This window comes from Diabrotica undecimpunctata, chromosome 8, assembly GCF_040954645.1.
Source record: "Diabrotica undecimpunctata isolate CICGRU chromosome 8, icDiaUnde3, whole genome shotgun sequence".
Classification (NCBI taxonomy): domain Eukaryota; kingdom Metazoa; phylum Arthropoda; class Insecta; order Coleoptera; family Chrysomelidae; genus Diabrotica; species Diabrotica undecimpunctata.
In genome coordinates this window covers 30,071,413-30,087,550 of record NC_092810.1, presented here as the reverse complement: position 1 = coordinate 30,087,550, position 16,138 = coordinate 30,071,413, and the positions used below count along the sequence as shown (strand labels likewise).

Genomic DNA, 16,138 nt, shown 5'->3' with positions numbered 1-16,138 from the left:
CTGAGTAGCGCTTTATGTAGACTCCGACCAACGCGTCGGATCAAGTGGACTCCGTACATAGTTATAATAAGATAAAACATTATAATAGGATAAAACATTTTTGGGACCCGTATACGAATTTGCGTACACTTCTAAACTCCTGCTATGTTGCCAATAATTGTATTAGTCGTAGATTTTCAAATTTTATAGCAGGTACATTTTGGAACTTATTAATTGCTTTAATTATTTTTAAACTTAAAAAAATATCTATTATAAACTTGGCTGGTTTCCATTTTATATATTATTATTTTTTATTAAAATGTATGGGCACTTAAATATTTAGTCTCTAAATGTACATCGAGTAGAGTAATCGTGTAACAATTTAAGAGAGTAGAAGCCCTTTGGTAGGATTATAATAAACCACATAAAATTAAAAGAAAACTCGGTAAACAGGAGATTTTTTTAATTTTTCAATTACTGCAGTTTATGACGTGCAATATTTGTTTCGTAAAGTAGTTAAATTTAAACTATCATAATTTATGGGAAGCGTTTAAAGAAGTAATCGCCAACCTTCATTAGAATACGGCACAATAAGAAGATGAAGCTTACTATATTTTTACTTATTATATTCATAAAAAGAATATCTAAAGTAAAATTTAACACGTTTCAATGGCCTTGTAGTAAAATTTTACTTCTTATTACGATACCGGATCCTGTAAAATTTTAAATACATTAAATCTCCCGTAAATTATAAAACTTATTCTTAGATTAAAATTACAAACTTCTTAGTATTTAGGTACAATATACCGTTCACAGTTATGTGATAATGTGTAGGTGTCAATATTCTTTTAAAAGAGATTTATAAAGACACTGCGACATTGCGCGGTCATGTGTCATACGGTTTCATCTTTCATATAAACATCGATTGTTTTTAGCTTTGCGTGTATTTGAGTCACACCATGCTGTAACAGATCTTAAAATGTTTTATTTTACATTATTTAATTAGCACGTTGGCTCTGAAAATGACCTATAAATATACATTGTTAAAAATTGTATACATTTATCAATTTAAAACGTTCTTTATTGTCTTCTGATTCTTCATCTCCATTCGTTCCTTATTAAGCACATGTTGTCCACAAGGTACCTCTCTCATTTTTAAATAATTACTCTTTTTGCCTTTTGTCATGGTTTTCCTCATTTTGTTTATTCATATCGTGTTCACTCATAACAAATATTGGGTAGTTCATTGCTTCATTAAACTTTCTCCTTATACTTCCGTATCATATAAGCTGTCTAGTTATTATAGCGTATATAATGTCGTATGTTAATTATTTATTATATATAGTAAATTAGAATTTACTAATGTTTGTAGTTTGAGAACGATTTCCGAAGTGGAAATTGAAACGTCAATAAACGTATTTTAACCTTTAATTGTGGCTTATTCCCATTTAAATAGTAATTACTTTAAAATGCCACAAGAAAATAGCTTCAGAACAATATTAAGAAATCCTTTTAATAAATCCAAACATTGTTTTATAGAATTTATTTAACTTAAGCTAATGTTATAAATAAATAACAAATTTACTTTTTTAACAACTGCTGAATTTCAGCTTCACTTTTTCCTTTTGTCTCCGGCACGACAAAATACACAAACAACAACACAAGTATAATAAACACAGTCAATCCACTAAAACAATAGGATAAACCGTACTGGGAAAATACTATTCGAAAAGCCAACGTAATTACAAAAGAAGTAAGAAAACTCGTAAATGTAGCAATGGATGCACCGCTTGCTTTGACACTGTGAATGAAAACTTCTCCCATGACTGCAAAGGGCATCGCGGATATACCCAAATTAAACATTAACATGTAGAAGAATAAGCTAGCTACTGGTAGCCATGATATATTTTCTACGTTATAATGCATCTGATTTAAAAAGAAATATATAGTAAGAATAATGTGGGAAATTAAAACACCGACACTTGAAAATATCAGTAACGTCTTTCGACCAAACTTTTCTGCTATCAAAACAGTGATTACAGTACCTATAACTTGAAGGACTCCTGTTAAATTTGTTGTTAAATAAACAGACATGTTGGAACCACTTGCCCGGAAAATGCCTTCCAAAAATGCCACTATCGGATTGATCCCAGCAATCTGCAGAGCATTTACCAACCCAACTACTATTATTAATGCCTTCCTTAGTTGTTTGTCTCTAAACAGATCCCAAACTCCTTTTTTTTCTGCTAAGTGTAGTTCCAAGGATTTTGTTATCTCTTGTAGTTCTTCCTTGACATCAGTTGTGTTTCTAAGCCTCTGTAGTACTTTCAGAGCTTCTTTATGCTTACCTACAGATACTAGAAAAACCGGAGATTCTGGTATAAATAAGCCAAAGATAAATATAAATATAATCAAGGGTACAGTACAAAGTAGGGTTAGAAGTTTTAACGAGCACAGAGGACCTATAAGAAGACAATATACAATCCCACAGTTTAGAGCCACGCTGAAAATTGATGAGATGGTACCTCTATTATGTATCTCGGAAATTTCAGCCAAATATAAAGGAAGTATAGCAAAGGTAGTTCCTAAGACCATACCCATAATAAATCTAGCGGCATAATAGATCCTAATATCACTCGCAAAGCATACAGCGATTAAGCAAATTAACTTTGGAACAGCAATTGCTAACATTGTTCTCTTCCTTCCCAAAGTGTCACATAATTTGCCTGCTATTAAGGGCCCCACGGCTGCTCCCAAGGGGTATAGCGATGCCACCCATGATTCTTGTGTTGGAGTTGCTGGTTTGCCTAGTGGGTTTACTGACATATCGTCGGACGAGATCTTCTGTAGAGCGGAAGAGGTCCAACTGAAGCCGCTGGCTACGGTGAAACTAAGTAAGTTCACTGAAAAAACACAATAAATTAACGCTAAAATGAAAGTGTGGTAATTATTTTTTAGAAAGGGTACAACGCTTATAATTTTTAGTGGACTTTTTTATTAATAAAGTTTACAAAATGAATCGACCGTACAAAAAAAAATATTGATGCACTGCAAAACGACTCATCATTTTTATATAAATTACGGTGTAGCCAAGGAACTAGGCTTAAGGAACAAAAAACATACTGCATTCTTGAGGTCAACTAATATCGAGAAATGTAGCTCACAACAAGAGTGGGTGCAAACAAATAACTCAGATGATAATGGAACATATACAAGATTAAACACAGAAATTGTAATATTTTTTATCCCAACTGTATATTATAAAAATCTCATAAAGTTCCTATTAAACCCTTGAAGAATTGCGTTTTAGAATTTCGAACGAGAAAGCATAATCTGAAGAATGTTTATTTACACAGCCAAATTGCTTCGGGTCTTTTTAATTCGTTAATAAATAATTAAGCCAACTCAGGTATAATTTTCCAATAAATCTAAATACTCTGAACCATTTCAGTTTCCCTTAATGAAAAAGGCACCAATTATTTTGTTGCCTATTATTCCAGCTCATACATTACATTTTTCTGGATATTGCGTGTGGTATTCATGTATCAAACGAGAATTACGTAATCAGTAATTTACGTTTCCATTAATTAAAAAAGTGGCTAAAAAAGAATATGAAAAATAATTAGTATTTCTTAAGGACTTTAAAGGCAAAAAATATACAGGGTGATCTATTTTAAATAAGAAAGTGCATTAAATTTCAAGAAAAACGGAAGATCTGACAACAATGTAAATACCACCATATTATCGGCCACACAAGATCCTTACACATCAAAATCTATTAAAATCGTGCATTTGAGATAATTGAGTCGTTCCATACATAAAAATCACTCTATGTATACGCCAAAAATGCAAGGCAGCAAAAAATAGTCCTGACTGACTATTCACCAAAACCACTAGTTATCTTGGGTCAAAATTAAGGGCTTTTTTAGAGAATAAAATACAAAAATGCAAATTTTTGAGGAATATTTTTCAAAATTAAGGGGTGCCAAACCATAACGTTGTAAGTGCCACTCGAGCTAAAATACGTTTTATATGATTAAACCGTTGTATGTGCCGACCATTACTTGCACTCTTGAAGCCAAAGCTCTGAGATGATCCCATCTTGAATACACAGAAAGAGAAAGTGCCTTATCAGTTGCAACCACAGTTTCTACAATCAGTCTACGCAAAATGGAAGACGAAGTACTTGAGTGTGTGACTGTCACGTCAAAAAAAAAGTGTTTTAAATACATTGAAAAAAAAACTTTGAGAAAAGGCAGTAAAAACAGACAACTTAAATATATGTATAAATACCAAAAATAAACAAGTAAGTGAAAAAAGTGAGCCAAAGGAGGTAAGTTCCGATAGAAAACATTTTTGTTGTGATATTAAAGTACCATTTAAAAAACACTAATAAACGCTATCTTTTGAAGAATATATAAAAAAAAGATTAAAAAGATTAAAGAAGCGGCAGGCTTATATAAACACAAGAACACTGGATTCGTGACAGATAATCAGGGAAACATAGTACTGGAAATAGAGCATAAAAGGGATATTTGGAATAAATACGTGGAAAAAACTTTTGAAGATATACGAAGTAACACTGGTATTACAACAAACACCAATTGCGAATCTGGACCACCATTTACAGTCGAAGAAGTAAAATATGCCATCAAAAGCACCAAAGATGGTAAAGCAGTAGGCCCTGATAATTTTCACTCAGAATTCTTAAAACTTATGGACTATGATGGCATAAAATGGTTGACAAATATATTTAACAATATATATGATACAGGCATAATTCCCCAAAAATGGTTAGTGTCAACTTTTATAAATCTTCCAAAAAAACCCAATGCGAGAAAGTGCGAAGACTATAGAATTATAAGCCTTATGAGCCATTTACTTAAAACATTTCTAAAGGTCATTCACAAAAGAATATATACAAAATGTGAGGAACAACTAACAAGAACACAATTCGGATTTCGTGATGCTCTGGGAACACGGGAGGCCCTTTTTGCTGTACAGGTGCTATTTCAGAGATGCAGGGATGTGAATTGTGACATATACGTATGTTTTATAGATTACCAAAAGGCATTTGACAGAGTAAAACATGACAAATTAATGACTCTAATGCAAGAAAATTGACAACAAAGATCTTAGAATTATCAGAAACATTTACTACAATTAAACGGCCAAAATCAAAATAGAAGACCAGTTAACTGATAAAATTGCAATAGAACGTGGAGTACGACAGGGCTGTATTTTGTCTTCATTGTTGTTCAATATTTATCCTGAATGGGTATTTAAGGAAGCTTTAGACGGTTGTGCGAAAAGAATACTAATAAACGGTGAATGGTTGAATAACATTAGATATGCAGATGACACTATAGTTTTTGCCGATAATCTGAATGACTTACAGATATTAACAAATCATATAACAGAAGTCAGCAACAGATACGGACTAGCTCTTAACATAAAGAAAACCAAATTTATGACAATTAGTAAAAAACCAATACTAAACGCTCAACTTACAATCAACCAACAGAATATCGAAAGAGTCGAGCAATTTACATATCTAGGCACTAATTTAAATAGCCAATGGGACCACTCAACAGAAATTAAACGGCGAATAATAAAAGCAAAAGCAGCATTCGTTAGAATGAGAACCATTTTCAACAGTCGAGACATATCATTAAAAACAAAATCCCGTCTAGCGTGGACACTGACTGTTGCATCTATGAATCGGCTCGAAGCTTTCGAAATGTGGTGTTATAGGCGCATCTTACGTATATCCTAGATTGACAGAGTTACTAATGTGGAGGTCCTGCGTAGAATGGGGAAAGAATGTGAAATTCTCATGACCGTCAAAACTAAAAAGTTGGAATATCTGGGACATGTAATGAGAAATCAAGAACGTTACGGCCTTCTCCAGCTGATTCTCCAAGGGAAGGTAAATGGTAAGAGAGGACCGGGAAGAAGATGCATTTCCTGGCTTCAAAATTTACGAAAGTGGTAAAACACGACTACCACTGAACTGTTCCGCGCTGCAATAAACAAAGTAAAGATAGCCGTGATGATCGCCAACATCCGGAACGGATAGGCACTTTAAGAAGAAGAATAAACGCTATATCTTTGGATTCTGCTATATTTTTTGCTTAAAGTGTTTATTTATTAATACTCTAACTCTAAGCAAATACAATTTATTTGGTCATTAGGGTTAACATTTTTTAGTTATTATTTACGTTTAAGGTGTCCTGGAAATGCCAGTTTTCATGTATGTGTATAACATTAGATTGCCGTAAAAAGCTTTTCCGTGACTTTTGGAATAGGTACGGGAAATTAAAAACCTCATTCGAGTCTGTTTTGCAAAAAGAGGAAGACAAGTCAAAATAGACACAGCTCTAACAGAATAAACAAAAATTGATGCTAAGCAAAAACTAGAAATTCCCCACAGGCAAGCTAACGTGTGACAAAACAACAAATGATTAAAGATTGCATACAATCCAGAGAAAACAACTCAGATATTCGAAGGGTTCAATTTGATCTCCAGCAACAGATGTATCTTCCAATATTAACTCATACCCAAATGTACTACAGCCATCAGCTCCTGTATTAATATGGGTATTCATGTAGAAGACGCAGGAAGGGGTGTCATGCTCTTCTTTAATGAAACTGTCGGGCAAAAGGGTCTAAAGAGATAGCTTCTTATCTGTACAGGTTTTTTACCAGTAGCGAAATAGGATTCACTACAGATTAGCAAAAGCTAATTTTCTGGTTAGATAATTTTGGTGGCCAAAATAAAAACCAGACTTTACTTGTTATGTATCTCGTTTTGATTGCAAACGGTTTCTTTTCAGAAATTACTCATAAATTTCCTGTGAAAGGACATACTTTTCTCGTGTGTGATGGCGATTTTGCCATTATAGAGAAAGCAAAGAAGCATGCCAAGTCGCTTATACCAAAAGACCTCATTGGAATTATTGCTAATGCTGAAAAGAAAAATCCGTTCTTAGTAGTGTATACTACAACATTTTTTGACTGGATGAATCAAGCTAAATAAACTCCTGGTCAAAATTAACGCACCACTCACCATAACGCACCATATTATTCTCAATAATCTTTATTTATTGATAATTTACTGTGCAAAAAGTTGCCTATAGACCTTGTTTGACAATGACAGTTGTTACGTAAGCTAATAATAGTCTTGATTTAACAATAATTTGTATTAAACTTCGTTTTAGACTAAAAGTGAGTTAAACTGCCAATAAAAGTGTTTATTGTTTAAAAGATTCTTAAAAGTGCCGATTAAAGCAAAGTGCTTGTGAGAAACAAGCTCTTTATTGTGATATTTTTTATCACATGCATGTTTGGAAGTTCATTTGCATAAAAATCCAATAAAAAATGAACCGACAAAGAAATTTGTCAATGGAAGAGGCAGTGCGAGCATCGACTCTCCTATATGAAGGATATTCAATGAGATACGTTGCAGGTTTGTTAGGAAGACATCATTCCAGCATCAGTCGCAAGGTGAGGTGATATAATGAAACAGGGTCGTACCATCGAAAACCAGGTCAAGGCAAAAACGTTACACTAATCAAATTGATTATCGTTTTTTGAGACAACTTGCTCTCAGAGATAGGAGAGTCACCAGCAATTTGCTAAAAAATGAACTAGCAGATGTTCGAAATGTCGCGATATCGTCTCGAACAGTTAGAAGACGTTTACATGAAGCAGAATTGAGCAACAGGAAACCGGCCAAAAAACCCTTGCTTACCAGAGAACACAGGGTTCAGAGATTGAATTTTGCAAGATTGCATCAAAATTGGACCATCGATGATTGGAAACGAGTTCTTTTCTCCGATGAGACTAAAGTAAGCCTAAAAGCTCCAGATGGTCGTGAGCGTGTCTGGCGAAGGCGAGGAGAAAGGTTTACCAGCTGCAATATCTCTCCTAAAGTACCTTTTGGTGGTGGCTCTAAAATGTTTTGGGGGGAATTTGTTTTGAAGCTCGTACTTAGTTGGTCCCCATACGTACGAGGTCTATGAATGCCCATTATTACTTAGACAACATTATTCTCGAACATGTAGTGCTTTTTGCTCCGTCTCTTGGACCTACTTTTTTATTCATGCAAGACAACGCTCGTCCTTATGTTTCTCGACAGGTTATTGGCTACCTAAATGATGTTGATATTCCATTATTAGAGTGGCCACCTAGCAGTCCGGACATGAATCCTATAGAGCATCTATGGAACTATCTCAAAAAAAAAGATTCTAAGTCGTAGACCCCCTATTGCCAACCACAACCAACTCATTGGGGCCGTTATTAAAGAATGGGAGAATATTCCGCAAGTTTTTGTTGAACATTTAATACACACGGTATTAGTGTTGACCCAGATGCATTTTATTGTGTTACTTTACTGATTTTTTTCCTTTTTGCAATTTTGAGTTATGCTAGCTTATTTACGCATTTCCGGCAAAAACAAATTTTTAAAGAAACAATTAAGGCAAATTAAGGTCATGATAAAGTCATGTTCGACTTATTTGTAGGTGTTTATTATTTTTTCAATGTAACTTAGTTTTATTTTGTGTTTATATTGTAAATATTTAGATTATTTAAAGTGGTGCGTTAATTTTGTCCAGGAGTTTATATGATAAACATTAAAAACTTGCAGATATCTTCGGCTACCATGATTCGAGTAACATCTGAAAGCTTTGGTGAAGTTTATATAAAGAAAAGTTACGGAGATTTTGCTCTAGGGCTTAAAACTTCAGTGAGCAAACCTTTAATCACTAAGGCGAGTTTTGAGGAGTTGGAAATCGAGGTGAAGGAAACCCCTGTGCCATTATCTACTGAAAAAAATAAAGATATCCAAGCCATGCTACCATATTTAGCAGGAGAAGCAAACAATTTTTACGAAAACCTTACAAAATGCTGATTTTTAAATTTTGAATTAAAGTTACTTAAGTAAATAAATAAAAAAATAAATAAATAAATGTTAGCTTTATTGTCACAATGCAAGTAAATACACACTTACAAAGTTAAAAAAGAAAAGGAAAGTTCGTGTAACCTTCTGGATAAGGTCTAGTGTTAGGGTTTTCAGGTCGCGCAAGCGCCCCTAACATGACTTAACGACTACTTTCGTAGCCGGGACCGACGGCTTTACGTGCCCTCCGAAGCACGGTGGCAGCTCAGTTACAAAGTTATGACTTGTATACATAATGGCACTTACAACGTTTTATTCTTTTAGTGTTTTTAAATTAATTAAAGCATCAACTATTTTATTTCACTAGACCTCAAATTTGTATGTCTATAGTGTTAATCGAACCAAAGTTTATTAAGAATGATCTAAAACAGTTTTTTGTCTCAACTGAAAACTTTTATTTTGGGCACTTACAACGTTATGATTTGGCGCCCCTCGATTTGTATTTCTAACAACCTTATATTAAATCGACCAAAAAGAGTGAAATGAACTCATATCATGATTTTAGATTATTGCGCACTAACAGAAAAAAATCAGTCTAACATGTAATTTTTAAACGATGAAAAGTACATATTTTAGGCAGAAACATCTCTATGACTTTCAGTAAAGACTTTTAACATCTTATCATTTAAGCGTGTTGGTAATACAGAACAGTTACCTAATCATATTTGTCGAAGAAATAAAAATAATCTTGCAGTAATATAATTTTAAATATTTGTATATATTTGATTTAAATTCTTGGCAAATTTTAGCTGATTATTTTTGCATTGTTAAAAAGGACTAAAAAGAAAGGTTAAAAAGAACCAAATATTTAATATAACAGAATATGATTTACAGTATGTCTTTTGTTAAACACTTTAGGTCAATATAAGTTTATACAGGGTGCGGCATTACTGCCAGGAAGGCTAATTAATCATTTGTGTTAGACATATAGAGACACAAGGGTAGATGACGGTGTAATATGGCAGATGTGCTATTATTTTGAGCTCTACTGTCTTTAAGGTAAACATGATTTTATTAGATCCATCACAATAAATACGCTGCGGTGGCTAAATGACATAAAGGATCTAGGAACGCGATTTAAAGAACCAAATATTTAATATAACAGAATATGATTTGTAGTATGTCTTTTTTTAAACACTTTAGGTCAATATAAGTTTATACAGGGTGCGGCATTATTGCGAGGAAGGCAAATTACTCATTTGCCTTAGACATATAGAGACACAAGGGTAGAGGACGGTGGAATACGGCAGAGACACTAATGAAAAAATTGGAGGCCTTTGTCATGTCGATTTACCGACGAATATTACGGATAGGTTGGGCAGATCAATTAGGAAATAAAATAGTTTTACACCGAATGAAAAAGAGAACAGAAATAACGATAGTTATAAAAATTCTAAAGTTACAATATTTCGGCAATGTACCTAATGAGACATCTATCAAAATGAAAGAGAATATGGACATAATGTGCAGCAAAATCAAAGATTCTGTTAAAAAGACACAGAACGAAACTCTAGAAAAGAAAGAAGAAAGCCGAAAATCTTGGATGACTCAAGAAATACTCGAAATCATGGAACAAAGTAGAAAATATAGAAACAAAAACCCAGACACATACAGAGAGAAAAACATAAATTAATAAGGAATAAAATAAAATAGGCTAAAGAAAAGTGGATGATGGAAACATGCTTGAAATGGAGGAATTGCAGAAGAGACATGATCATTATAATTTATATAAAAAAGTCAGAGAATTATGATTGAAATTACGAACAAACACACCTAACCGGTTAATTTACAAAAACAATAAACCTGTTAATAAGTAATAACCCAATTAAAATAAAAACAAGTATGGACTAAATATATTGAAGATCTTTTCATGAATACAAGAACGGAACCAACACAACAGCGAGGAAGCTCCAATAATATTAAAATCTGAAGTCCAACATGCTATAAACAACTCAAAATCTAGCAGAGCTTCTGGGTACGATAAATTTCACATAGAGCTGATTAATCTTATCGATGAAGACAATTATTTATACGCAATAACTATCGTCTCTAACAACATATACACATCTGGTGAGATACCTACAGAATGGCTACTATCGACCTTTGTTCCGCTACCAAAAACCAATAATCCCAAACACTGTAATGACTATAGATTAATCAGCTTAATTTCACAATTATGGGCTACCTAAGTCTGACGTCACAATAGGCGGGAATTTTTAAAAATCTTTCCAAACATTTCTAATTTGTGCGTATTTGTCCACTAAGAAGTTGGAAATATTGGTTTTTTTAATTCTTTGAAGAATAAATAATAATTTCATATATATTTCAAGGTATTTTGTTGTTGTTTTTATCAGGGTTATTTCAAAATAATTAAATAAATCATTGAATTTATTTACGAAGTTGAAAAAATTTTTAAATTAATGTTTTATTCTTTTTTCGTTTCCAGAGATTTTATCCTGTAAAAGACTAAAGATGATCTCGTAGTTTAACGTAGTTTAAGTTGTAATATAACATTCTGTGGAAATCTTTCTATCAAATTGCCATAATGAGTGTTTAAAAAAATGTTCTTTGAATGTTGTAATAGTTTTTAAGTTTATTTTTTAGATCTGGGCTTATAGTGGCTAGTAAACATGTGTTAAAGATATCCAGTATAACTAAATTTTTCAGTAATGACAAAAAAACTACTATTAACCATTTAAACTACGAGAAAACCAATATATTTACTCTTTTAGGGGATAAAATCACTAGTACAAAAAAAATAATAAAACATTAATTTAAATATGTTTTAACTTCGTAAATAAATTCAATGATTTATTAATTAATTTTGAAATAACCCGATAAAAACAAAAATGAAATACTTTGGAATACAGTAAAAATAATTAAAGTTTTAATCAAACAATAATATAACCTCAAAATATGAGCATTCATAGTAAATATCTTATACTTTGATATTCTTACCTCATAAATTCACTAACAACGAATAATACCAATAATAATACCAATCGTACAGAGTTAATGTTTATAACCAAAAGTCCTTGAAAGATTGTTAAAACCCCCGCTCATTGTGACGTCAGAGCTTAGGTAGTCCATTGAAAACATTTTTAAAGGTTATACATGCAAGAATATTCAGAAAGTGTGAAGCGAATATGAGTAATACACAGTTTGGATTTCGTAATTGCTTTGGAACAGTAGAAGCTCGGTATAGTTCTACAACTCTTACTCAAGAATGTCGAGACCAACAAAAAGATCTTTTCGTCGCATTTATACACTATGAGAAAGCTTTCGACAAAGTTAAACATAATATTCTTATGGAATGTGTAAACTAAAAAGAACTCGACAAAAATGATATAAACATAGTGAGAAATTATTATTGGAACCAACAGGCTGTGGTAACATTAGATGAAAATAGCATGGATGCGGAACAGATAAGTAGAGGTGTTAGACACGATTGTGTACTTTCACGATTATTATTTAATATATACTTCGAAGAGTTATTTATACAAATACTTGAAAACTGTACAGAGGGGAAGATAAATTGTGAAAATATAAATAACATTCGTTATGCCGACGAGTCATTATCGCTGAAAGTGAGAAAGACCTGTAGACGCTACTAAACACAATTTGTGATACTGGGGAACAGTTTGGTTTATCAATAAACATAAAGAAAATAAAAACCATGGTTATTAGTAAGAGGGGTAAAGTCATAACAAGGATCCAGTTAAAAAGGAAGATTTTAAACAAGTTGACAAAATAAAGTACTTAAAAATCTGGATTACTGAAGATATAAATCCGAAATCAGAACTTCTATCAAGAATAGAGCAATCAAGAGCAAGCCTTCTTGAAGGTGAGGAAATTTCTGAGTAACCAAAGACTCAATCTGCAAATCCGAGATCATCCACTCTATTCTTCTTTATGATGCCGAAGCTTGGCCTGTTTATGTTGATTTAATGAGAAAGCTAGAAGCTTTTGAGATGTGGCTTATTAGAAGAATTTTTATAATACCATGGACCGATCACCTAGAATTTCAAATACCGGTAAAGAAAATAAAATGGATAGAAAAAAATGGAATGTTCAAAAGCTGAAAGATGCGACAATTGCAGAACGGTACTCGGAAAACATCACCAACAGGCTAAGGATTCAAAATGTAAAGGAAGAAGTTTATAGAATACTATACAGATATAGACTCCTACTGGACCAGAATAAAGGAAGACGAAGATGAAATAGGAACAGAAATTTGTGCTTGTAAAAATCATAGGTTTGACGATGAATGCAAGAATGTAACAAAAGAAGAAAATAAAGCCTACAGAAAGATGCTTACCCGACGAACTAGAACAACTGTAGAGAATTACCAGACATAAAAAAAAGAAAAGAGAATACACAAAAGAAGAAAAAAACAACTTAAATAAGGAACTTAAATATATAGAAAACCTCAATAGAAAGAAAGAATTCAGAACATTCTATAAGAAAGTTAACATCAACAGAAAAGAATTCAAGGCAGACCAGAAGTCAGAATTACGACCTATTAACAACAAGGAAAGATGTATTGAATAGATGGGTACTTTAACTAGGCACTTAATATAGAGGAAGACGAAGAAAACCTGGAAGGCAAACAGACGAGAGGGAAGAGGAACCACCAACGATTCTTGAAGTTACAAATGCAGTTAAAAAACTAGCCAGAAACAAATCACCCGGAATAGATAATCTCCCAGTTGAACTATGTAAAGAAAGTGGCCATGATACCATAATGGCATTACAGCAGTTTATAAAAGAAATATGGACACAGAAATCCATCTCCAATGATTGGAATATTACCATAGAGGAATTACGCTTCTAAATGCATCATATAAAATATTTTTTACTATATTTATATGTCACTGTATGGCACCATACGCACAACGGAAAGAAGGAAAATACCAGGCTGGTTTCAGAGGTGGTAAATCGATAATTCAGATTGCAACCCTGAAACAAATTTTGGAAAAAACACTGGAATGTGGCATTGATACTCATTACATATTTGTAGACTACCAAACAGCCTACGACTCTGAATAGAAGAGAAATGTTCAAAGTAATGAAAGAGCTAGGAATACCAAATCAGTTGGTAAATTTAACAAAACTAACTCTTGAAAAAGTTGAATGTAGAGTAAGAATTTAGGGGAAACTGTCTGAACCTTTTAAAACAAATAACGAACTGCGCCAAGGAAACCCTCTCTCTTGTATACTGTTCAATCTGGCTCTGGAAAAAGTAATACGTATGTCACAAATAACAACCACTGGTTCAATATATAATAAATCAGTGCAAATCCTGCCCTATGCTTATAATTTCAATATTGTTGGGAGAACGAAAAACGCTGTACGAGAGGCGTATGTAGCATTAAAAGAATCAGCTACAAAAATGGGTTTAATAATAAACACCATCAAAACGAAGTATATGAAAATAAGTACGCAGCCACAAATCCTACGACCACTTGTTATCGAAAACGACGTCATCGAAGCAGTGAACGAATTTGTATACCTGGGAGCGCTCCTTAACGCTGAAAATAATACTACCACAGAGATAAACCGCAGAATTTGCACGGCCAACAGATGTTATTTTGGGCTCAATCTCCTCCTTAAATCAATTATATCGAAAAATACAAAAATAAAACTCTACAAAACAATAATACGCCCACTCCTAACATATTATGGTGCAGAGACCTGGACTCTAACAAACATAAAATAATGAAAACATGTTAGGATGTTTCGAAAGAAAAGTATTAAGGCGAATCTATGGAGCAGTGAATGGCAATGAAGTGTGGAGAAGACGCTACAATTTCAAACTTTATAGAATATACCAGGAACCAGATACCGTAAAACATATTAGGATAGGACGTCTGAGGTAGATAGGGCATGTAGTGCGGATGGAACAAAATGATCCAGCTAGAAAAACGCTCCTTGATAGACCCATTGGTCAAAGAAGAAGAGGAAGACCCAGAACAAGGTTCCTTAATAACATCGATGAAGACATGAGAAATATGGGAATATGTGCTTGGCGGAGAAAGGCGATGGATAGGAACGACTGGAGAAAAATTCTCGAGGAGGCTAGTACCCACGTAGCATTGTAGAGCCAGAATGGTGATGATGATTGACCTATCATATTACGAACGAAATAGTGTTGCATATAATGGGAAGAGATAGAGAAGTTTTGACCAAGGAGAAAGACAGCATATTTGGGGCACATACTTAGAAATAATAAGTACATGATAAGTACATTCGCGACTGGACGAGAAGAAGAATGAGAAATCCAGATAGGTATAATCTTCTACACCTCGTGATACAAGGCAAGGTTGCCGGAAGAAGAGACTGCGGTATCTCTGAGATTGGTGTCAATTTGAAATCCACTAATATGCTTCGAGCTGCCGTAAACAAAGTATCACCAACGTTCGATAATCGGACAGAGTACTGACGAAAGAAGGATACGGTACTCCAAGCAAAAAATTATGATGATTATAATAACGTTGCAAGATTATAAGTTTTAGATACAGATTTCTTACCTACAATAGCAGAAAGGTATAAAAACCAGCGACTTCTTTTCTCCTGCGAGTTCCCATTTCTTAAAGTGTCCCGTCTGTCTATGCTGAGACTCCTATAAACAGGATCAGTGAGTCGAGTATGCTCGTCAGTCATTTTTACAAAAATTCTCCAAATGCGACGACTGCACTAACAATACTCATTCATATTCAATTTAATATATCAACTTGTGTCGCTAGTTTCTTGTGAATAGATAATTATGTTTGAAAATATTTATATTCTTAATCTTTATTAAGTCATAATGTATTTACTTTTGATTGTTTGACATATTTTACCTCTTTTGTGTTTAGTATTTTTACATTATCTTGATAAGGTTTATTAGGGTGCTTAATATGCTTTAAAAAGACACCTAACAGGTACTGTATTTAACTTCTTTTGATAACACTACTTCTTCTAATCAGTTTGTTTTTTACAAGTTGTAAAAAGTGGATCTTTTTCCTACTTTTTGCTTCAGTCATTACTGAATAATTGTTGAAATAAAAGTATGATGGTATTAATATTTATATTAGGCACGAGGAGGAAAAATTTTAAAATTTGTTTTGTGTTAACACAGTGAATTTTGTATTAACCCTTAAGGACTGACATACGAATATTGATACACAATTACTGACATGTCGTCTGTGAGAGTAA

General features: G+C 33.2%; 1 protein-coding gene across 1 annotated transcript; it reads right to left on the bottom strand.

Annotated features, from left to right (window-relative positions):
- Window positions 1-1,507: 1,507 nt before the first annotated feature.
- Window positions 1,508-15,798, bottom strand: LOC140447364 (facilitated trehalose transporter Tret1-like). Its single transcript, XM_072539971.1, has 2 exons — window positions 15,472-15,798; window positions 1,508-2,882 (listed from the first exon to the last, which is right to left on the bottom strand). Exons 1-2 carry the CDS (start codon window positions 15,602-15,604, stop codon window positions 1,561-1,563), a joined length of 1,455 nt encoding a protein of 484 aa, XP_072396072.1. The 5' UTR covers window positions 15,605-15,798; the 3' UTR covers window positions 1,508-1,560.
- Between the last annotated feature and the right edge of the window lie 340 nt (window positions 15,799-16,138).